The sequence below is a fragment of the Austrofundulus limnaeus genome, unplaced genomic scaffold, assembly GCF_001266775.1.
Source record: "Austrofundulus limnaeus strain Quisiro unplaced genomic scaffold, Austrofundulus_limnaeus-1.0 Scaffold16, whole genome shotgun sequence".
Taxonomy (NCBI): domain Eukaryota; kingdom Metazoa; phylum Chordata; class Actinopteri; order Cyprinodontiformes; family Rivulidae; genus Austrofundulus; species Austrofundulus limnaeus.
This window is the reverse complement of record NW_013952418.1, coordinates 2,489,914-2,514,133: the sequence shown is the minus strand read 5'-3', so window position 1 is coordinate 2,514,133 and position 24,220 is coordinate 2,489,914. Positions and strand designations below refer to the sequence as shown.

The 24,220-nt window shown below is 38.0% G+C and overlaps 2 protein-coding genes across 4 annotated transcripts in view; one reads left to right on the top strand and one right to left on the bottom strand.

Moving 5' to 3' along the window:
- lims1 (LIM and senescent cell antigen-like domains 1) overlaps positions 1-7,282 on the top strand; it is an 11,825-nt gene extending 4,543 nt beyond the window's left edge. Inside the window, exons 4-10 of one of the 2 annotated variants that reach the window (XM_014003031.1) lie at positions 849-969; positions 2,289-2,438; positions 2,597-2,747; positions 3,714-3,806; positions 3,881-3,929; positions 4,045-4,120; positions 6,592-7,282. In XM_014003031.1, coding sequence (XP_013858485.1) covers positions 849-969; positions 2,289-2,438; positions 2,597-2,747; positions 3,714-3,806; positions 3,881-3,929; positions 4,045-4,120; positions 6,592-6,706 — 755 coding nt within the window. In that variant the 3' untranslated portion in view covers positions 6,707-7,282. Of the gene's footprint in view, positions 1-848; positions 970-2,288; positions 2,439-2,596; positions 2,748-3,713; positions 3,807-3,880; positions 3,930-4,044; positions 4,121-6,246 lie in introns of both variants that reach the window. The other variant, XM_014003030.1, reaches the window with a different exon arrangement.
- Positions 7,283-10,302: 3,020 nt separating this feature from the next.
- Positions 10,303-19,211, bottom strand: nkpd1 (NTPase, KAP family P-loop domain containing 1). 2 transcript variants are annotated; one of them, XM_014003029.1, is made up of 7 exons: positions 19,192-19,211; positions 18,093-18,410; positions 17,226-17,290; positions 15,624-15,740; positions 13,161-13,489; positions 10,832-12,277; positions 10,303-10,763 (listed from the first exon to the last, which is right to left on the bottom strand). In XM_014003029.1, exons 3-7 carry the CDS (start codon positions 17,242-17,244, stop codon positions 10,479-10,481), a joined length of 2,196 nt encoding a protein of 731 aa, XP_013858483.1. In that variant the 5' UTR covers positions 17,245-17,290; positions 18,093-18,410; positions 19,192-19,211; the 3' UTR covers positions 10,303-10,478. The 2 variants fall into 2 exon arrangements, with proteins under 2 accessions (XP_013858483.1, XP_013858481.1); XM_014003027.1 differs by lacking the exon at positions 19,192-19,211 and having other exon boundaries at positions 18,093-18,515.
- Between the last annotated feature and the right edge of the window lie 5,009 nt (positions 19,212-24,220).

Here is a 24,220-nt window from a genome sequence, read left to right as displayed (position 1 = left end):
GCATCTCAGTAATCCAGGTAAAAAATCAAAAAGAAAATAATTGTGTAGGTCTTCTGGACGGGTTCTTCTCTAATGAAACCTTTCGTCTCTCCTCCAAGAGACTTCTTCAGTCTGAGAGTTTCAGGCAAAATTCAGGCTTTTAAGCCCTGCCTCCATGTGACTGATACTCACTGGTTGGGCTTAAAAGCCTGAATTTTGCCTGAAACTCTCAGACTGAAGAAGTCTCTTGGAGGAGAGACGAAACGTTTCATTAGAGAAGAACCCGTCCAGAAGACCTACACAATTTTTTTCTTTTTGATTTTTTACCTGGATTACTGAGATGCATCAGGACCTTAACTTTTATCTTTTTGTGTCCCTCACAGTCTAGATGTAAGCATCCCTCAAGTCCCTGCTCCGTTTGATAGATCAGATCTCAGTCCATCGACTCGGAGCCGTTTATAGTTTTTGTTCAGAATTTGTCACCGGTGGACAGGTTCCCCCAGGCGTGTCTTCTACCTTTTTTTCTTTTCTCACCACAGAATCAAGGAGAGAAACCCAAACAACTCACAGAAGGAGTGTCCGCCGGCGTTTCTTTGGGCAACTTTTGAACAATAACAGCCTCTTTTATCCCCTTCAGTAAAAGGGATTATTTTTCTACACCAGCGAAGAGACTGGCATACTTTAATAAAAAAATGCTTTGTTTTTTATTGAGTGTCATAAAGAGAGTATTGAGAAAGAGCATAATAAAACCGTAGAGTGTGTAACTTATTAGAAAGTCCCGTTCAGTCACAAAACATTGGATGGATAACAGCACCTGAAGCTTGACTCTAATCAGCCTGATTTCTTTTTTCATGGTTTGTTTCTTCCAGGGGAGTTCATCATTGGACGCGTCATTAAGGCCATGAACAATAGTTGGCACCCCGAGTGTTTCTGCTGTGACATTTGCCAGGCGGTGCTCGCAGATGTTGGATTTGTTAAAAATGCTGGCAGGTAAATAATCCTGTTGTAGTCCTAATAATAAAACAGTTCAGAGCAGCACTTTGCTTTTCTATCAAATCAAATAATTTTATTTTTTTTTAAGTTTATTAATTTCTTTAAAAAAAACAAACAAATTCAACAAACAACAAAAATACAAATCATAAATTAAATGAAAGGTAGCAGAAGAAATACCTACCCCTTAAATTCAATCAAAAATAATCTTCAGATTACAAAAACCAAAGAAAAATAAAGGTTTAACTCTTACTTGAGCAACAATTCATACATTATACATTTACATACTTCTACAACAAAAAAACTTTTGTCATTCTCTTAAATATACACAATGGGTCTCATGCAAGAACCGTTCATACGAACAAATTTGTTCTTAAGTTGTGCGTACGAGTGATTTAGAAGAATTTGTGGATTCACCAATTTTCTCGTAAGGTTTTCTTCAGAAACGAAGAAAATTCACGAGTGGTCCAGACCTGTCGTATATTTTACGAGCAGTCAGTCTGCTGTTATCCAGTTGGGTTTTCTTCATTAATAACTTTATATTTCATTAGTTTGAAGATATTTCGAGATGAAAATAAATCACACTATAATTCTGTTGAAAATAGGTTGTTCTGTTTGAATTAGAATTATAATTTTAAATGTAATATAAACTAAGAACATAAATTGGTTAAATTAAATTAAATTATTGTTGTTTACACTTAATTTAATTTGACCAAAGCAAAACCGGAGCAGGACTAGAGAGAGATAAATATGATTTAGATTTGTATTTCTGTGACTGTACGACCCACAGGAGACACGACATTAACAGCAGTCGTCATTTCATTCCTTGGGTTTAGCAGGTCTGACGCTGCTAAAAATGACAGATTATCTTTTCTGGATCTCTGAGAGCAGAACTTCAATCTGCAAACTCGTTCTTCTTTTTACTTTGCGATGTCACTAATGAATGGACACGTCCTGGTATGTGGGGCAGGAAACATATCCTTATATGGTGTTTTTGGGGTGGTAATTATGCTAATCTCCTTTCCCCGTGCGCGATCATCTGGATACACGTTCAAAAGTTTACGCTCCTAATTTACACACTTTTCCTGAAGATAGAAGAGTTTGTTGAATCTGATGTGGCATGTTTGTACGAACCCTTCATATGAACAAAAGTAAGAGAAATTTAGGATAAGAATACGAACAAGTTCTTGCATGTTTGAAGGTAATGTGTTTTACTCATTATTTTTCTCATGTATGACTGAGTCAAAACATTACTTGAGTCTAGTAAAGCTTTTTTGATCCTTTTTGTTGTTGCTGTTGTTGTTTGCCGTTACATTCAGGCACCTGTGTCGCCCGTGCCATAACCGTGAGAAAGCTCGTGGTCTGGGCAAGTACATCTGCCAGAAGTGCCACGCCATCATTGAAGAGCAGCCACTGATCTTTAAGAACGACCCTTATCACCCAGACCACTTCAACTGCAACAACTGCGGGTCAGTCTTTTCATCGTTACTGAAAATTGTTTTAATTTTTGCCATAATAACACGGTTCGTAGAGCTCGACTGTAAATTTAAGCAATTATTTAAAAATTTTAATCAGTGTCTGAAGTGTCCTCGCCGATTCGTGGGTTTGAACGCGTCTCTGTTTCCAGGAAGGAGTTGACGGCCGATGCGAGAGAGCTGAAGGGAGAGCTCTTCTGTTTGCCGTGCCACGATAAAATGGGCGTGCCGATCTGCGGCGCCTGCAGGAGACCCATCGAGGGGCGCGTGGTCAACGCCATGGGGAAACAGTGGCACGTGGAGGTTCGTGGCCGTTTAGCTCTACTATGATGCATTCCTGTATTTTCAAAGTGCTGGGAAGATTGCTGTATTAAAAAAATAAGTAGTTTTCTTTTGGTCAAAGTTTTGTTCAAGAGGAAAAGACTTTTTGGTTTAGAAGTACAAAAGACTCACATTTTACCTGCTATTACCTGTTTTCTTAAAGTTGACACAATTGTGTGACTTTTCATTTCTTTACCTTTTTTCTTTATTAGCTCTTTAATGTTACTTTTAGAAGATTCAGACCCATTTCTTTTACAGAATGCAACTTTAACCTGGTTAACTTTTGACCTACTGTTCAGAAATTTGGAAAACAAAGTTCTTTTTACTTAACAACAAAGAAAAACAGTTTTTACTATAAAAGAAACATCTTTTTTTTTACCGGCTTTTCCTTTCTATGTAAAAATTAGATTTTCTAGTTGAGGTTTGTAGCATCTAAGAGCTTAAAGGTCATTATTAAAACCCTATTAGTGAATTGTTTAACAGACGATGAGGATTTGTTGTTAAAACAACAAAAGATTTAGTTTAAATGGAAAATTATATTCTGGAAAAGAGAAGATTTATCTTTTAAAATATAAATGGCTCTCAAAAGATGTTATTTTTTTTATCATACGTCAATGTTTTTTATTTGCCAGTTTTGTTCAAATTTTTAAAAATAGCTTCAGTTTATGTTATTTGACACAGTCAAATTCTAAAATATGTAAAAAAAAGATCTAATTAAAATCAAAACACTGTAAATGAGAATGTTTGTCAGTAAACAGAYGTGAGTATTAATAAAAAGATTAATTAAGCAGTTGCTCAGTTTTACACTCTTCAAAAAGCTCCTTTAACAGTTCACTTTTGATGTAAAAAAAATAAATCGACTCAAACAAATGTAGCTTTCTGACACTTCAGGGATTCTTCTGATGAACTACAAAGTAAATATCAGATTTTATTTATTTTTGTTGGCAGCATTTCGTGTGTGCYAAGTGTGAGAAGCCTTTCCTCGGTCATCGTCACTACGAGAGGAAGGGTTTGGCTTACTGTGAGACTCACTACAACCAGGTAAGGAGTGCGTTTTGTTCGGGTGAATTCATCGACTAAATTCATGCCTAATCTTCTCGTTCTGTGCCGTCAAGCTCTTTGGTGACGTCTGCTATCACTGCAACCGCGTGATCGAAGGCGACGGTGAGTATCGGTGCGAGGAAGCACGTAATTAATGCGTTTTACAAAGTGCTGCTTTGAGACRCGCTTCTTTAAATGTGTTTGATTTTTTTTTTTGTTTTTTTTGCGACCTCCCCAGTCGTGTCTGCTCTCAACAAAGCCTGGTGTGTCGGATGTTTCTCGTGCTCCACCTGCAACACCAAACTCACTCTCAAGTAAGTCAAGTTTAAACAGCGCAGTCAACCCTCTGAATCTGAGTTTAATTCAACACAARTTCTCTGCACATGGATTTGCCCTCCGCTCGCGTACTCGTGTTGTTTTGTCWGCACCGTAAGCCTCAGGTGTTGCGTCTCCCCGAGGTGTTCCTGTGCGTTTTCTGTGCACGCATCGACGTCGGCATGAAAGCCACCGGGCGAGAGGGTAAGGGAGAGGCGGAGGCGCTCAGTTCTAGATCCATCAGAGACATGTGCAAAATGTGAAGCTTTCAGGTGCAACATCCTCCAAACACAACGTAAATCTCCATCATTAGAAAGTTGTTGCATTCCGTATTTTACAGACTGTAAGTCTCGCCTGACTAATCACAAAAACAGTCATTTAATCTGGAATAAAACAAAAACACAGAGAACATAGCTCCTTCGATGCTGAATAACGTCATTAACACAGACGGTTGACAGATAAGAAAAACGTTACGTGAAACTCTTCAGTCTTTKTTTATTGATATTATATTATTTGAACTCTGACTCGTCCTCATCTCTGTTTGATAGAGACTCAAAATAATCTAAAGAAACATCAGATTCTTCTCTACAGTCTGTGTCCTTAGCCATTTTATCAATGCTCTAATCCATGCAGACATTCCCCTTTGACATCACTTCCTSGTACTTTAAATGCATATATCTCAATAAATGTTCATCTCAGCAACGGGAATTTATTTTTGCAATATGTTATGGATGTTAAATTTCCAATAAAGCCTTTCTATTTATTTAAAAATTTCGTGTCACAGGTACTTTAACTGCAGTTATCGCCCTCTAATGGCTGCAGATGGTAATGTTCACCCCTTGGTTTATATCAGTCACTAGCCGTGTTTCCGTCAACTTTTTYATTTGCATTTTGAAGCATCGCATTAGGAAAGGTAGATAGAAACAGCAAAATTAACAARACTTTCTCAGTTTTGCAAAAATGTTTTCACGCTCGCTTGAGGTGGTTTTTGGATTTTCAGAAAAAGAGTTAATGCGCCAAAACGGAGACGGAAACACATTTAGGAATAAGTTCTAACATAGCGAACATTTACCTCGATCACCTGTTCCAGATGTCCAATAATTGTAGCAGCTGGACCCTCCCCCCGCTGTCAGAGTCCTCCCGGTTATTCCCGTAACGTGAAAAGAATTGCATCTCTTTCTCTACGTCTCCAGACAGCAGTAACATCACCAATACTAGCTGATATGACAGAATAAGTAGCGATACGCTCCTGATAACTTCTCTCCATTGTTCCGAGGTGTGTCTCTGTGAGTTTACGACTTTACTTCCTGTTTACTGCAGCCATGCGTAACATTAACGTTTGACGTAATTACTTTTTTTACCTGATTTGCTTCAAGCCTGTTGATGGAAACGCATCTGATGCATATTTCTTTTTTTGCGACATTTTATACATTTGCTCAAAATGCRCATTAAAATTGGATGGAAACACAGCCAGTATGAAATAAAACATATAAGACGTTCGACCAGTCAAACAATGAAAAAGTGGGACTTATAGTCCGGAAAATTCTGAAATTTCCTGATGTTTTGAAGTGCAGACAGAAGCAAAACTGAGGGTTTGTGTGGGTGCTTGAAATCCTTAAAAATGCTTGAATTTTCAAGTATTTTCAAGGTTGACTGTATAAAGTATAAACTGTATAAACTGACTGTATAAAGTGCTTGAATCTTACTGTGAGAAAAATAAATGCAGATAAATGACTGTCTATGCTGCTCTAAAAGTAATGAAGAGAGATGGTTTATTATGTTAATATTTCATCATACGTCGCTTCCAGCAAGGTTTGAAGTTGGAGTAATTATTCTTTTGTGCAGAAAATGACAGTGGATGTGATTTTTAATGGGCAGAAATGGGTCTGCGTAGAGATTTTCAGAGAATTCATAGGGTTGACTGTATTTTCAAAGTTCTTCCAGGTTGTGTGTGTGTTTGTCGTCGTCTCACTTTTTGCCTAACACTTCCCGAGTATTACTCCTCTGTGTTCGATTTCATGCTTCTCCAACCCTCCTTACCTCTCTGGCTCTTCTCCCTTCTCTTTCTCTCAATATCTCCTTTCTTCTCTTACATGCTTCACTTGCTGCGTCTGTGGTAACTCAGAGATAAGTTTGTTGAAATTGACCTGAGGCCGGTGTGCAGGCACTGCTACGAGCGCGTGCCCGAGGAGCTGAAGCGCCGCCTGGCCCGACGCGAGCGCGAAGCCAAAGACGGCAAGAAGAAGCCCGCCGTCTGTTTGTAGCGTTTCCTCCGTTCCTGTYGTCTTCTCTGTCCTGCATGCTTTGCTCTTTCCTTTCATGAAACCAAACTGTTGTTTTTGTGTTGCTGGCATGAATCCTGAACATTAACACGTTCAGTTGGCGGGATCATAAAGGACAGGGAAGCTGGGTGCAAATCGGTGACTCCCACGGCTTTTTTATTTTTTATTTTCCCCCTTCCTTTCTGCAGGAACAAGTTTGTTGAGTTTGACATGAAGCCCGTTTGTAAAAAGTGTTACGAGAAGTTTCCTCTTGAGCTGAAGAAAAGGCTGAAAAAGTTGGCGGAGACGCTGGGAYGTAAGTGATCCACATCAGGACAATCACCTGGAGGATGAGCAGTTTGTCATGGTAAAATATTCAGGTGGTTCAAACGCAGCCTGTAGAAGCTGAGTAAACATTTCAGTAGTTTAAGAATTCATTTCTTGACTTTACTTATTCTGCAAACAAACAAACAGACCAGAGGTGTCCAGTWCTGGTCCTGGAGGACCACAGTCATGCACGTTTTAGAGGTTTTTCCGCTGCAGCACACCTGGTTTGACACATTTCCATTACAAAAATCGCCAAATTAAAACAAATTAACAAATGTTTTAACAAATGTAAAAAGTTCCTACTTTTTACTTCCCTTCCCTGCCTCTGGGCGGATGCTCTATATCTGCAATTATTTCCTAAAATAAACACTAATCAGACTTAAATCTGAGTTTCACTCTAAATTATAAACATTTAACACTGCAGTTTTCTTATAAACACATTTATTTTAATAAATAATATTTTATTGTGTCTATTTTCTACTTATATCAGCTTTATTCTTCATCCATCATGAGTGTCTTTGCTTTTAATCTTGAATAATAAACAAATAAACAAAGATTAATGTCGTTTCTAAATGCAGCCGTGCCTCTTATTATGATATTACCAATGGAGACGATTGTTTAAGTCAGTAACGCCTTATTTAATGACAGAATATYTTCTATTATCTCAGCAACCACTGAATTTTTAACTCTTAAAATCTTATTTTTTACTGTGATGCATAAATAAATAACGTGTGATGCTAAGTGACATAACTGTGTAATATTATGTTATTAATGTTGCCTAAGTTTGACAGAAAGGCCCACAGATTTACAAACAGACTGTTTAATTTNAGACTGTTTAATTTGGAAGAAAGTCCTTGAATTTCAAAACAACTCATTATAAAATTTTTTTTTTTTTTTTTTATTAATGTCATGTTCTGCTGTAAATGCTCGGGTTTGGCTTGATGTTTATTTTTTGGGGGGTAAATTAACATTTGTAACTTTCTGAGAAAAACAGTTCAAAAGCATCTCAATTGAATTAATTTCCAGCTTCCAATTTAACACAAAAAACGCTTTGATGTGAAAATATTAACGAGCATATTACTCCGGCTGTAACTGGGTTTAAAACAGTTTACATCTTATTATTATTTTTATTTGCATTTTATCGATTAGAGAAATGGAGAATGGAGTTTACTGCATCCTGTATTCAGTGTTCACCTTCATGATGATCAATAAAGTATTAGTCTTCAAATCTCGTTGAGTTTTTATCTTTATCTGAATGTCGGGCCAAGCTTTTAAAAATCCTGCATCAGTTATTGTTTTTTTACAGCTTCAYCGATAGGTTTAATGCTCTGGAAAGTAGTTTTATTGAAGGAGTTTAGGTTGCGTAAACTGGTGTTGATTTGTATTTTATTGTGATTATTTGCAGATTTCAGGGCTCGCAGTTAAACGTTAACCTCTTGTCAGGTTGCAGCGTGGTGCACGATGCTTATATGTTCACATAAAATAAAGTTTTAATGTTTAATAGTGGTGTGATTATTCTGAACAATATCAGGAGGTAGTTTCTTTAAATTGCTTTTGTCAAACTCGAGGCCGGTGGGCCAGATTTGGCCCTTCTTCCGATCTTAACCAGCCCATGACAAACTGAGTGTGCCTAAAAATGAAACATGTTTTCTATAAGCTATCCATGACCAGTTATCTGTGTGATTTTGACCAAGGAAAAGCAACTTTGTGCGTCTAAATGCTGATAAACATGCTCCAAAAACAGGAAATGAAAAGCATCAGGTGTCTGACTTACAGTACCTGCGGCAAACAAACTTCAATTACAAAAAGTCAAAGRAAAYATCTTTATATTTAAGAAACTTTGCATAATACACAYGATTTTACCCATTTTGTCACATAATTTCCATATTTTCTTTGGAATTCTGCTCAGGCTAAGCAAAACAGGAAGTGACATCAAAGGGGAACTCAAAGAAAAAGGAACTCTATTTTGTTTATCAAAACAATATTATTTGAACTCTGACTCTTCTCCAYCTCTCTCTGTTYGACTCAAAATAATCTAATGAAACCTCAGGTTCTTCTACACAGTCTGTTATTAGCCGTTGTAGCCATGTGCAGACATACCCCTGTGACATCACTTCCTGYTACTGAACATACRAATATMTCAACAACTGTTCATCTCAGTGGCATTRAATTTCTTTTGCAACATGTTATTCRTGTTATCTTTCTAAAACTGCATTCATTTTTATTACAAAAAATGATGTTACAGGCACTTTAAGTTAATGTGCATCAATGTATTTTTTTTCCTGTCGCTTCATTTTAGTGGAGCAAAACGCTGCAGCTGTATGTTCAGATTATTTAGTTTTTTATGTTTTAAAGAATAATATTACAAATAATCAATAAAAAAAACACTACTGATTTGTTTATTAAATTATTTTCTTTTTGTAGTATGTTTGTTACAAAGTTTCTAAAAATGTTTTGGACGATTGTAATACAGAATATAAAAACCAAAGTATTTTCATTTTGGAAGAAAATATTTCTTAATAATTTTCTAAAAAACATCTAAACATAAAAAAGCAGAAGATTGAAATCAACCTTTTTTATGCAAAATGCAAAAACAGAAAAACTAAACTGTACCGATGTAACACTTCTAAGGCAATTAATTTTCATATTTTTTGTAATTTTTGTTTTTGTTGTGCCGCATATTGCTACCAAACATCACACATTTTAAAACTGATTCATCATGTTTTTTTGTAAAATTTGCCTTTTTTAACACAGTATATTATAAAACCCTAATTACTGCTTTATTATTGAATTTTTGATCATCTAATGCTCAAATGAATGCAATCACTAGCCTCTATAGCTGAACTCAGTATGAGATATTTCACAGTTGACAGATCTCCGTCATGAATTTATTTTATTTAAGCTTTAAACCAACAGAGTACAACACTCTGGAGACTGGTGCTTTTAATTAACATGACTGCGTGAACTGGAAGGTGGGGGAGTGTGAACAACTGTTTTGGTAAGCTTGAGGCTGTGTTTATTATGTTATTTTAGGACTAGATGTGAAGTTTGCAGTGGCTTCATGAAGTAAAAAATGCGTGACGTGATGAGCTGAAACGCCCCGAAAGCGTGCAGTAAATATGTTAAATGTGTAGCTGAGAGAGTGAGAGTTTTGAAGAAAACACAACAGCTACAAGTAATACCTATTATATGTTTTATTTATTTTTTACAAAACTCTTGGAGGGTTTTCTGTTTAAATCAATTGTAAATAAACGAAGGGTGAGTTTGCGCGTCGAGCGGAGTTCATGTATCTTGGTATTTTGTTCAGACAAGTTGTGCCTTTTAGACGCAATCATCTTCAAACAAAACTTAGCAGCTTTTCACTTCCTTTGGATGGCATTAACTTGGCTTCTGCTGCTAAAGTAAGGAATTTTCCTACWTAGGAAATGTTACCAGGACTGGCTTCTTCTATCTGAGCAATATTCCTAAAATCAGGAATTCGTTATGCTGTTTTTGTCCATTTTAAGTACAATAACTTTACTCTTTTAAAAACAAAGGCAAAAAATGTTATTTTCTAATATAATTCTTTCAGAAAATCTTTTCAGGACCCCACCTTGATGTTTTGGGACCCCATTGTGGGTCCTGACCCCAACTTTGGGAACCACTGTTCTAAAGGGTCGCTGGGTTCAGTGTCAGGGGTGAAGAGCTCTGACACCAGTTGCTGCTCCTCTGCATCAAAAAGTCAGCTGAGGTGGTTCAGGATTCGTCCTTCTTATAGCCCCACCAAATCTCAGCTGTGACCCAGATTGGGACTAGATGAGTGATGATGGGGGGCATGTTGAAGGAATCTCGACAGCTGGTTCTTGGGGTAAGCAGGCGGTGGCAGCTTGTTGTACCTCTGTCGGAGGGACAGCGGTAAACTCAAGAAGTGCAGTCGGAAAGTTGCCCATTCGCCAAATGACATGTCCAGCAGGTCTTTAAGGTCCTCTACGTCACCGAAAACCAGCGCAGAGCCATTGAGCTTGTGGTCTTTCACAATGTTGATGTACTTACTGTCGTAATTCAACCTCTCCATCTGTGAGGAAGAAAAAACATACAACAAACAGGAAATCTTGAAGATCATAACTTTAAAGAAGGGCTTACCTCTTTACAAACATCAGCTGTGCTCATTTTGATGAGAGCTGTAGTCGGCAGGGGGGCGATGTTCCTCATCCAACCCGAGTCCCTCAGCCTGGACGTTCCCCTGATCAGAGCCAGCTCCCGCCTGACGGACTGGTCCAGGTTCACCATCGCCTCCTGGAAGATCTCCAAGTTGTTCAACGTGAACTCGAAATGCTCGTCTCTGAGTAGCTCTTCGAATAGTTCGGGGTCTCCGTCCTGCTCCAGGAGGTCCTCGATATGCGCACGCATCACATACAGCTCCCCCCGGGACTCGCAGAAAACCTTCCATAAGGTCTTGGACGGGTCGGAGCTCGGGTTCGTCTCGTCGATGGCCGCCCTCTGATTTGCGTCCTCCACGCACTGGATGATCCAGCTGAGTCGACAGGGCCACTGGTTGGCCAGGACCACCCACGCCGGGATGTTCTCTGGGTTGGGAAGCTCTCTGTTCAGAGCCTTCATGATGATCAGAGTTACCCAAACGGAGTTGATCGTCCTCTTCATAGACAGGGTGTCCTCTAACATGTACTTGTTCAGCTTTTTTTCACCGCTGATCAGGATTCTCCAAACAAGCTTCTCCATTTCCTGCTCCTGCTCATCCTCCGTCTCAGAGCTTCGATCGAGCAACGGTTTTGACTCCTTTACTTCCACTAAAGGTAGCTCAGACATCTTGTTTCTGCCTCTGAAGGAAGCCTCCTTGGAGATTCCTGAGCTGCCGGTGAGGCTGTAAAATAAATCACGCTTTAAATCTGTGCACAGCGGCGGGATGGTGAAGGCCAGCGTGACTATGCGGTTCAGCAGCGCGTAAGCTCTGTCCTCCCTGCTGAAGCAGCCGTCCGCAAAGTTCACTTTCTCCAGCAGGACACTGGGATTCACAGCCAGGATGGAAAGAAACGGGCTCTCGTCGTCTGAAAGCAGGATGTTGATGGCTTCCAGGACGCCTACGATTTTCCTGGGAGTGCAGCGGTCCAGATTGGTGATTTTCAACACGACTCGAATCCGCCTCCGCTCGAAAACCTCCATGAACTGGATGAAACGGGACAGTAACCACATTTCCTTCCTGACCTCGTTCATGAACCCCAGCTGGCTGCTGATCCTGTCGTTGTCCAGCCCCCTCTTTATGCTCAGCTCCTGGCTGAAGATGAGGTTCTTGCCCATCTGAAATATAAACCTCAGCGTAGTCACGGCGGGGAGTCCTAACGAAGCAATGAGGAGGCTCTCAAACACATCCACCCCGCCGCTTGTGTCGGTTTCCACTCCGCCGCTTGTACTGTTCGCGCCCGGTTTTGGATTTACTCCAGATTTAGGAAAACCATAAATCCAGACCAACAGGAGGGCAACTGGGATCACCAGGATGGACAAGGTGCACAACCACAGGGGGAAACAGCAAACCTTTTTGGAACTCCAGTCATTTGGAGAAGTTTCAACAACCTGAAAGATAGTAAAGCAAAACTCTTTAAAMCTCTATTTTCAAATAATCGTATCTTAAAGTGCCTGTGACATCAATTTTTTGCAATCAATTTAAATGCATTTTTAGAAAGATAGTACTGATGACACGTTACCCTCAAAAAAATCACGCTGCTGAGATGAACAGTTGTTGAGATATTTGCATGTGAAGAAACAGGAAGTGATGTCAAAGGGGAATGCCTGAACATGAACAGAGCGATGCTGCAACACAGACCGTGGAGAAGAATCTGTTTCTTTAGATCTTTTTGAGTCACTATGAGATGAAGAGTCAGAGTTCAAATAATGTTTCATTAAACAAAAAACAAAGAGTTCCCCTTTGATGTCACGTCCTGTTTCACTTTGGCTAAGCCAATTTCAAAAGAGAAAATGGCAGTTGTTTGACAAAATGGGTAAAATCAGTGTATTATGTCAAGTTTCCTGAAAAACAGAGATGTTTTCTTTGACTTTTTGTATTAAAAGTATATGCATACCACTGGAACTTTAAATCTGGATTGAAGCCATGCTAAAGGAGGTTTAAATACCTAAAAAAGCAATTAATAATAAAACCTTGTTTTTATCATATTTTTCTACAATTACCTTTTTATAAGCATCTGTTTTGCAAGATATTTTATCTTCTGTGTCTTTTCGACCTTCATAAAAGACCCCAGTCTGCTGGTTTAAAATGGCAAATTATGACGCATCCTCCCACCAGGTTAACATTTATCCAGATAAATTACAGTAGAAAAATCTTTTGCAGGTGGTTCCGTAAAGGTTATATTGTGTGAAAGAGTTCACGCTTCCTTCATTATGAACGGTAAAGGCCTGTAAGACGCTTAAGAAAGACTCCTTATGAAGAAAATTCCCTCACCTTCTGCTTGACTTCATCCTCTTCGTCATATTGAGCCACTCGGTAGAGAGCGAGCTGTAGTTTTCCAAATTCTATCTGCATGGCCTGAAACAGCCGAATGGCGATCCCGGCCCAGAGCAGGTCGCTGCCTGCGAAATGCCAAGCGCTAAAATGAACGTAGATGAACCTGATGGTGCTGCGGTGCTGGTTCTCTGTGGTCCAAATGGGTCTGTAGAAAAGTAGCCTCCCCATCAGGGCCATGAAGCCGGTAAATGAAGGCTTTGTCGAATGGGGTTTTGGTTTTTGGTTGCATTTCTGCTCAATTCTGGAAGCTTCACGGTTCATGTGCTCTGAGGAACAAAGAAAAACAATTACGATATTTACACAGAAATGATCAGGCTGCAATGCAATTAAAATAAAATATTGATTTTAAGTCCAACATCTAGCAAAATCAGTATCTAAAATAGCATAAAATCTTTCTATTCTACTTTTTAATTAATGTTTCTAACAAGTATACCTTCAGAAATTATACTAAATCGCATATTCTCCTTTGGAAATTGATAATTTTTCTCTAACTAAAAACCAAAACAGAACATCAGAAATTCTATTATGCTGTTGTAAAACAACAAATTGAAAAATTTTGCAATATGAAATTTAAGGGGATGCCAACCAAGTTTTTATGGGTGGCCATTGTCCCCCCAGTGTCACCCCACCGTTGTGATGCTTGAGGGTTTTCCTTTTTAAAAATTGTGCTAAAAATCTAGATGAAGTCACTCCAAACCAATAAAAATTGAGCTTTTAAACAAAACTAACTTGATACAAAATAAAACATGATGCAATGTTGTCAATATGTGTTGTGACAATTGTACAATTTCCAAAGATTGTAGCCATTTTTGTTTGCTAACATTGATTAGCTGTGGCAGGCATCTTGAATGGGTGGGCACATCCAACCAAAAAGTTAGCTTTGCTAACTCATAATTTGCTACATAAAAGTATAGCTTCGCTAAAGCTAAACCATTAGATGTGTTAAAAAATTAGCAGAAGCTATCACTAACAGCTAATTGCTAAGAAGACACAGTTTGCGTCACTCGTTTTCATCTCCTTGGGGTTGAGAACTGCAGGACTGACAAACCTGTTGATGCTAGCTTGTTAGTTAGCTGTTAATGACCTTAATGTTGATAAAACATAATTTATCAGAAGCTAATTGGCCTACTAATATTTTAAAAGTTAGAGAATAAGCTAATCCTCTAAATGGGTAAAAAGAAAATTAGCTGAAGCTAACACTAAACGAGTAAATCTTAGTGGAATCTTACACTAATAGCTAATCGCTAACCGCTAAGACGGCTGTCACTCAGTCTGTGCCACGTCTTCGTCTCCTTCCAGCTGAAGACTGCTGGGACCGACACAAACCTGTTGATGCTAGCTTGTTAGTTAGCTGTCAGCAAACTTAAAGTCTGCAAAACCTAATTTAGCAGAAGCTAATTGGCCTGCTAATAATTAAATCACAAATCTGTGTTTGTTAATTAGTTGTTAGCGACAATAAAGATGGCAAGTATGATGTAATTTAGCGGAAGCTAATTGATCTGCTAACGGTTGTCAAAGTTAGTGACAAAGCTGCCAAAAAAAAAATTTGTTTAGCTGGTTAGCAGAACCATGTTGAATTGTTTTAACTCTAAAAGTTAGCCAGTTGTTTATCTACATTTAGTCATTACATCCTGCAACTTTGATTAAAATTCTTCAAACGGTTCAGGAGCTATTTTGCTAATAGACATGCACACGGACACAAACACACCGTTTCTAATAATAAATGAAAGGTTTTAGAGTCTTGTGTTTAATATTAAAACAATAACTTCATGTTTTTTATTCATTGGGCTTCCAGCGGCGTATATAAAACACCCTGCAGCGTGGCACTAAATCCAAAAGCTGCTGCAGGGGAAACAATCAGTCTGGCTCCTCTGCGGAAACACACTGTCACAACAAACAAAAGCAAAACTAAAAGAAATGAATGTAGAGTTCATGAATAGTGTTTATCATCTGTCTTGCTACATGTTGAAGGCTCATTATTCTGTGGATTTTATTATGTGAGCATGAAGCCCGGTCTGGAATGTGTAATAAATCTGCCAAGGTTAAAAAAGCACCAACGTTGGCTTCCTGCAGGACCTTCAGGGTGAAATAACACAACTTGTCTTTTCTATGGGAGCCTTTCAGCGCCGCTGCACCTGCTCCACCGTATCTGCTCGCAGTCTGGGAACAGATTTGCTTTTTTCCGCTTGTCACAGATTTTGGGCGCAATACGTTTTAAGTAACGTGATTTGTTGGTTTTCCTGTTGCGTTCCCTTCCCCATTTACTTTTATTTATCTCTAAAAGTTTGGTTCAAGAGGTCAAAACAAACTTTCTCAGGTGTTGGCTGGACGTGAGGAGAACTCAGTGCTGGGTGTTTTTGTGTTTATTGTTGAAATCAACGCAGAACGGACGGTTTCTACCTTCCATTTGTTGCAGGATGAGGGTGATCCGGTCCTGACACGACGAGTAGAGCCCAACGGTGGCGGGTGATGAAATCTTTGTCAGAGTCTTGGACAGAGTGTAGGCGTAAACGTCATCTAAAAGCAGATTTATTAAAAAAAAGACAGCATGATTAAAATAATAGAACTGAGGGTAGTCTGAATGCTGATTCAGTATTCTCATCGTTTGCCTTTTTTTTCAAATATCAGTATGTTTTTGTGAACTAGCTGCTTCTTTGTGCTTTATCTGTTTATATAAACGTTTAGCTCATTCAGGAGATGAGTGCTGTAAATTTGAACTTTTCTGAAGACATTTAACTATTTTCCCACACATACATTCAGATCCATTTAATTCCTTTAAAATCATTGTTCTCCTTAAATTTGCTTCAGCTAACGGGCTCTGTTTTTGTCTTTTGAGCTACTTTTCGGTTTTTACCTAACTGCTGCTTTAAGCTTTTAGCTGCCTTTCTGCTTTTTTTTTTWTTWRSYTTTWRKKKTTTYCYWMMWTTTWRSMAAWWMMWTTYYWMYKRAAMMARSCYTTTKSCMACTTTTGCCTTTTAGCTTCCATTTWGCTGTTTTTAGAAAATATTTTTCTACTTGTGGTTTTTAGCTAGCTTTTAGCKACTTTTGACTTTAAGATGGTGTTTTGCATCGTTTATCATTTAACTGTTTTGATATTTTTTATTTCATGTAGTGTTTTAACTTTTAATCATTTAGACACTTTAGATTTTTTTCAGCTAGTATTTAAAAAGGTTTGACCTCTTAGCTATTATTTAACATCTTTTAGCATTTAACTGTTTTGCTTATTTAGCTATCCTTTTGTTAGTTTTAGTTATTTAGCTACYTTTGCTTTACACTAATGCTGTACGTTAACGTTTGTAATTATGTTACATTTGATTTTTAGCTAGTGCTTAACTTCTTAGATTTTAGTTATCATTTTGCTACTTTTGGCTTTACGCTAATATACTTCTTTTAACATTTAGCCATTATGCTACATTTGATTTTTAGCTAGTTTAACTTTTCAGCTTTTAGCTAGCATTTTGCAAATTTTTTTTGCTCGTATTTAGCTATTTTTGGCTTTAAGTTAATGTTTTGCTTTTTTTTAGCATTTAGCCATTTTTCTGCTTTTAATTATTGGTTTTTAGATATTGTTTTGCTGCTATTAATTTGTAGCAATTTCCCTTTTTAGCTACACGTTTGAAAGTTTTATCCAGAGTTTAGCCAGTTTTCACTTTTTAGCTCTTGTTTTGCATTTTTTAGCTGTAACAACTCAGTTTCAGCTTCTTWAGCAAACTTAAGCTGCCATTCRGCTCTCAGCGTTCACACTGGATTTTCACAGAAATGCAGTTGATGTTTGTTTTTTTGTTTTTGTGCTTTCAGACGAACATGTTCTCATCGCAGGTCTTTATTAAAACCCAGGCAGGTTTTATTTCTTCCAAACGGTAAAAATAAAAATAAAAATCAATCACAAAAGATTTTTTCAGCAGGTGTTAGCTGAAATTTCACCTAAAGGCTGAAACGGAGTGAAAACATGAGCCATGTCCGGCTCCATCCAGGTACCTGTGATGTYCTGAAATAACTCACCTGTTGTCGGTGTCTTCATGGTGGAGCTGCAGGGACACGCTGCTGTCTCAGAGAAGGTCTTTGATCTGTGGAAACGAGCAGCAGAGAGGCTCTGAGATGTTTCTGCAGCTGTGTGAGGAGTCTCTTTAGCTTCGGCTCGCCTTCATAAAAAAACTGATCGAGACACGGTTTGTTTTCAGCCTAAATATTGCTTGTTTTTATGCAGAAAATCAGATGTTTAAATAGTGAAGTCATTTTTTATACATATTATTACCTGCTGTCATGAAAGTGGGTTTGGTTGTCTGTTAGCAAAATATCTCCTGATGAAACTCCCAGCAACTATGTAATAATTGTGCAGCTATAACTGATTAACTTTTAGAGYCAACCCAATTCAAAATGGCCACTGCAGGTTATCAACCAGAGCACTCACAAAAATGACGATAACTCTGCTAATTTCACAGATAACGAGCTGAAATTTGAGGTGGTAGTAGCTGAAAGTCATCCTCAACACATACTGTGAGCAGCTCTGATCTCACAAGATTTTTATTAAAACGATGACATTTATTCAAATGTTATTTTCCTTACTTGTTTGATTCTTTTTGACACATCTAGTTTATTTCCTGAACGAGAGGCATTTAAGTTAATTTTTTATGAAGATGTCCTGATTGAGTTTGTAGTTTAACGCTCATTTTCTTTATTATAAACAGTTGAACCGGAGTGTGKTCACACTCACGTCTGAACTCGCCTCCGTGCTTTAAACTGCCTRCAGAGTCATTCCCTTCATTTTGTACATGGTTTATGTTTGACCTTGATCACACAGAACTATGATCATAAAACTGAGTGACAGGAACTTCCTGGACGAAAATAYGTGTCTATAAACAGGCTTACCTGGACGTTTCCAGACTCRGATCAGATTTCTGCTTCAGGTCATRTCAAAGAGTTTAACTTTAAAAGTTTGAAACTCAAAGCCCCCGGCAGCTCCGGCGAAGGTRCGGTTGACCTCACCTCACGTGTAGACTTTACAACTCTGATAAGGAAGAGGAAAAAAAGCAAAAACATGCACCTGACGATTGCTGCGCGTCTATAGGGCCGACGCTTACCAGGAAGTGAGGTCACCTGTGGGATTTCATTACAGCGTTTCTGAGAGGCTGAGCTTTACTTCTGCTCCCAATCTTCTTTCTTATTTACAGGATCTGAGTGAAGTGCCTGGAATCATTGCGAGGTAGAAAAATTCACTTTTCTTCAAACTGCTTCTGGCATCAACTGTCCCAACATTTCAATTCGTGGAAGAGAAAAAAAAAATGAAACAAATGTGAGATTTTTTTCCCCCCCTCCCTCCTATAGCTTTGGGTCTGCATGATTCATGAAGTGCATTTTCTGGTTTTGGGTTCCCTCAGGTTCAGATTGACTGGATCGCTGTGCTCGGCGTTAAGCGACACACAAAGCAGCAAAAAGAAAAAGTTGCCAAAAGAGCAGCGCCGCAGCTTTTCTGCCCAAAGTAGAATTTGTTTTGACAYAACTGGTTAGTCAAGCTTTGAGAAACCTGCCAAAAGCCTAATTTCCCTTGACATATTTACTTTATTTTTTCATTTTATTTTTGTTTATTCCTACAAAAGTGCTGTCAAAACAGACTCCGCAGTGCAAATCTTACATAAACTGAAAAYATGGCATCATTTCGAGGTGGCTGCTTCTGATTTATAAGTTTAAAGTTAAGTTTTAGAGAAAATGCAAATGAAATGATTTTTATTTCTTTGCACAGTATGATCGTAAGGTTTTAATGTTTTGTCTGATTGATTTCTTTTCATTGTGTGATTCACACACTGCTTTATCTTGAACAATTAAACATCCGTGGAGTAATTTTAATCCACAGAGGGCACCGGAAYGAGACGATGTTCCATAATCTCCAGTTCCTCCGGTGGAACGACATTATCCATGAAGATATCATAGTCTGTAACACAACGAAACAGTGTTTTGTGGTCGGACGAACCTGAGATCTGAATCTTTTTACAGAAAGATCGAAGACAAAGTAGAGAGTCCCGACAGTCTAAATGCAGGGGTTTGTGATAAATCCAGATTATATCAGAGTCCTTGACCGTATCAGTGTCCAGATGATGTTTCCTCTTCTCTGATCGCAGCAAATCGAGCAGAAAAATACCTTGCATGAAGTCAGAGCGCAGACTGCAAACCAATACATCAAAATACAGATGACAAAAAGAAGTTTTCTTGTGTTTTCGTGAGCTCATGCCTCATCAAAACGAGGTTCGAGTGAATAAAAAGGAAACCAGAGCCCCAAAGTTCAGGATGAAATTGGATTCCTGCTGCTGAGCGTAACAAACTTTAAACATGTTGGGCGTTTTGGATTAAAAGGGAAAGCTATTGAATTAATAATTGCAGGATTTTTTTTAACATGGAGCAATTTTTTATTGAGAGAATTGTTTAAAAAAATGGCAAAAGAAAATAAAAAATCTGAGGTTAAGTTGGCACAAAATACCACAGAGAGAAAACAGAAAACAGCAACACTTCTTTTTTTTCCCATGAGTTTTATTTCGTTTTATACTTCATCAAATTTGGCAAATAATTAATTTTAGATTCAAACATTTTACTGTTTTCTATGAGGTGCCAAGTGTTAAAAAAACACCAACACATTTATTATTTAGCCCACTTTCTGAGTATTAAAAAAATCCATTAACATTTTATTGTTATTTAGTTCAGTGTTCTGACATTTAGCTAATTTTTTTTGCTAAATGTTAGATTTAAATGTTATGTCTAAATGTTAAATTGTAAATCTAAAGGTGAAAGTGAAATCTTAAATGTCGCAGCTAAATGATAAAGTTTATGTTTAAGTATTTCAGAATGGAACACAGCCTTTGCTGTTGATGCAAAACTTTTATTGTGATGTCTGCGACAAAGGCAAACGCTAACCACTGCTAAATGCTGCAAATGCTAATGATGCTAATGTTGCTAACACTGGAAATGCTAATAATGGTGCTAACACTGCAAAGCTGCTAAGGCTGCTAATGTTGCTAACGCTACCAACGCTGAAAACACTGATAAAGCTTCAAAAGCTGCTAATGATGCTAATGCTGCAAATGACGCTAATGTTGCTAATGTTACTAATGCTGAAAACCCTGATGACGCTTCAGAAGCTTCTAATGCTGCTAAGGATGCTAATGTTGCTAATGCTACTAATGCTGAAAACACTGATAAAGCTTCAAAAGGTGCAAATGCTGCTAATGCTGCAAAAGCTGCTAAGGTTGCTAATGTTGCTAATGCTGAAAACACTGATAAAGCTTCAAAAGATGCTAATGCTGCTAATGCTTCTGATGCTTCAAATGCTGCTAAGGATGCTAATGCTGCTAATGCTACTAATGCTGAAAACACTAATAAAGCTTCAAATGCTGCTAAGGATGCTAATGCTGCTAATGCTACTAATGCTGAAAACACTAATAAAGCTTCAAATGCTGCTAAGGATGCTAATGCTGCTAATGCTACCAATGCTGAAAACACTGATAAAGCTTCAAATGCTGCTAAGGCTGCTAATGTTGCTAATGCTACCAACGCTGAAAACACCGATAAAGCTTCAAAAGCTGCTAATGATGCTAATGCTGCAAATGATGCTAATGTTGCTAATGTTACTAATGCTGAAAACACTGATGACACTTCAGAAGCTTCTAATGCTGCTAAGGATGCTAATGTTGCTAATGCTACTAATGCTGAAAACACTGATAAAGCTTCAAATGCTGCTAATGCTACCAATGCTGAAAACACTAATAAAGCTTCAAAAGCTGCTAATGATGCTAATGCTGCTAATGCTACTAATGCTGAAAACACTAATAAAGCTTCAAAAGCTGCTAATGATGCTAGTGCTGCTAATGCTACTAATTCTGAAAACATTAATAAAGCTTCAAAAGCTGCTAATGCTTCTAACGTTGCAAACGCTGCAACTGCTGATGTTGCTAGCGTTGCCAGTGCTTCCCTACAATTCATCAAACTTGTGTTCGGTGAGCAAGCAGAACTACAATCTACTGGACCACAGGTACAGGTACCAAATTGTTCTCGATGAACACGTATTAACCAATGCCGCACACAAAAACTGTTCCGTTCCAAGATACGCTTCAACATTTAGCCACAACATTTACAGTTAACATTTACATTTAGATTTAGGATTTATTACATACAGACATTCTGTAACATTTAAATTTAGTAAAAATAGATAATTGTAAGAACAGTGAGCTGAATAATAATAAAATGTTAGAGGAATTATTAAACTCGGATTTTAGAAAGCAAGCTAAGTAATGACAATGTGTTGGTGACAGTTTTTAGTATTTATTTTACACTTGGTGCGCAATAATTTTATATAAATTTAAACAAAATCTTATCTCTACCTCAACATTTCAAATCGCATAAAACATTGGGATTATAAAATGTACACGCTGCTCCTAACAGTAGCATAGCTCTTTGTAAACAAACATCACATCTTTTTTATTTCTATTTTTTTTTATAAATGCGARCAAGCATTTGGTGTCAACTTCTCACACAAGCTTTGAGAAGCAAAAAGGTTAAATCTTTAGACAAATTGCAGAGATGAAGTTTAATTAATGTGTCTGATTAAGACTGAAAGTGCTTGGCCTGAAGGCGACTGATTCCGCCTTTTCCCCCCCAAGTACCTGATTGTTCAGCCACTTTAATTAASTTGATTGTCACAGAGAGAGTTTGTGTGACTGACGGACTTTCAGCTGTTGCTTGGCTAGAAGTCTTTTGCAAATCGGCGCTGAATAAACTGAAATATTATCTCCCAGCCTGTGAAACCCTCACCACACTTTGCCCTTTTTTACCACACAAACTTTAGCAATTAAGGTAAATGAACTTAGTTTGGTTATTAATCCAAGATCAGACACAGGTAGAGCTCAGCTCAGGTTGGAGGTAATCTTCTGCTGTAGGCAAGAGGAAATGAAACAATAATATGTTCGGCTGCTGTTTCTTTGTGATATCTTAGGATCATTTAAACAAGCTTAGATTCACAAATGTGCCAAAGGATTTGAAGATAAAGTCRTGTTGTTGTTTAAGACGCCATCAGAGGGCGCTAAAACATCAGGCATGAAAGCGGGCCGGTGCCGTTTGATCAGGTCTCCTTCATCCGTCCGCTCTGTTTGGTATGTAGGRGCAGAGCTGACAGTGAAGGAAGCGTCTGCTGGGAAAACGGGGCGCGGCCGAGAGATTAAGCTGTGCAGGAACTTCTGGGAAAGGTGACGGTCATTTGTTCTACCTGCGCCGCTCCGACAAACAAAAGCAGGGGTTCTCACAAGGGTATTGCTTTGTTTTATATCGAAGGTCCTAAACTCCAAACATCATCATCATCATCATCATCACTCGTAGTCGACACTTGTGGGTCCTTAGGTGGCTGAAAAAAGCCTGATCCTGCATATTTCCGTGCGGTGGACCGGGTTGAAGTTTGTCTTCAGGGGCTTGATGGAGGTCCTCGGTTCTCCGGGTCGCCCCTTTTGGTTGCAGCGTCCTCCCAAGTCTTGAGGTCTTTGTGGCACTTCATGATGTTTGTCCTCATGCTGCTTCAAATGTATGTAAATGTCAGAGCTGGCGTGGTGTGAGGAAATAAGTTCACCACCTCCTTGTCCTGCCCTCCCTGTTCCGTCCTTGGTTTTGTCCCGCTGCAGACGCTGCCATCTTCTGCCGTCCATTCTAACATTAACCTCCATGAAAATTAATGATTTATGAGGGTCAAGATTATAAAAAGGGTGACATGTATACAATAGATCATAGACCAGAATTGTTGTTCTGGTCTGACGGTCATGGTCCTCAAAGGTCCTGAGACATTTAAGGGCCCCGAGCTAAAGTATTTCATCATCTGTGTTAGCGTAAAGTTTGTAGATCACTGCTGCAGCATTCATGAAAACATCACCAGAACATCTTCATTCAGCGGCCTGCCATATGTTTTATTATATGTAACAATGGCCTGTCATACATAATTAATTATATGATACAACAACCTACCATAATTGTAAATTATATGACAGTACAGATGTGTACTGTCATATAAGATGTGACAACACATACAGATGTGTTGTGTCATATAATTAAAATCAWATGGCAGGCTCGTACGAGCCTGCCATATGATTTTAATTATATGACACAACAGCTTTCCATATTATTTAATAATACAACAGCTAGCCATAACTCATTATATGATACAACTGCCTGCCACACTGTGTGAATTACGTGATACAATAGTTTGTCATACATCATTAATTATATGATAGAACAACCTACCATACAGTGTTAATTATATGACATTTTTTAAATGATATAAAAGCTTGCCATATCATGTTATTTCTATGATACAGCCTGCCATACTCTACGGCATGATACAACTGGCTGCCATACAGTGTTAATTACATGATAGAACAACCTACCATACAGTGTTAATTACATGCCGTTTTTTTAAATGATATAAAAGCTTGCCATATCATGTTATTTATATGATACAGCCTGCCATACAGTGTTAATTATACAGCATGATACAACTGGCTGCCATACAGTGTTAATTATATGATAGAACAACCTACCATACAGTGTTAATTACATGTCATTTTTTAAATGATATAAAAGCTTGCCATATATTGTTATTTATATGATACAGCCTGCCATACAGTGTTAATTATACAACATGATACAACTGGCTGCCATACACTGTTAATTATATGATAGAACAGCATGCCATACATGTTTAATTTCATGATGCTTTTAACTCTTGATCAGTTTTAAATCTTTTTTTAGTTAAGAAAATGTTTTTCAGTTTCAAATTTTTATTAAAACCTTTTTTCTTTGCAATTTTCCCTCAACTTTGATTTTATTTTTTACCAATTAGTCTCCAAGCAGTTGCAGCTCAGTGAGATACCACCTTTGGATGTTTTATTTAAAACTCTAACAAGGAGTATATAGCTTCATTAGTAGTGGGATCTAGTTTTTTTGTCAACACCATTAAAAAAAGAGACTAAAAT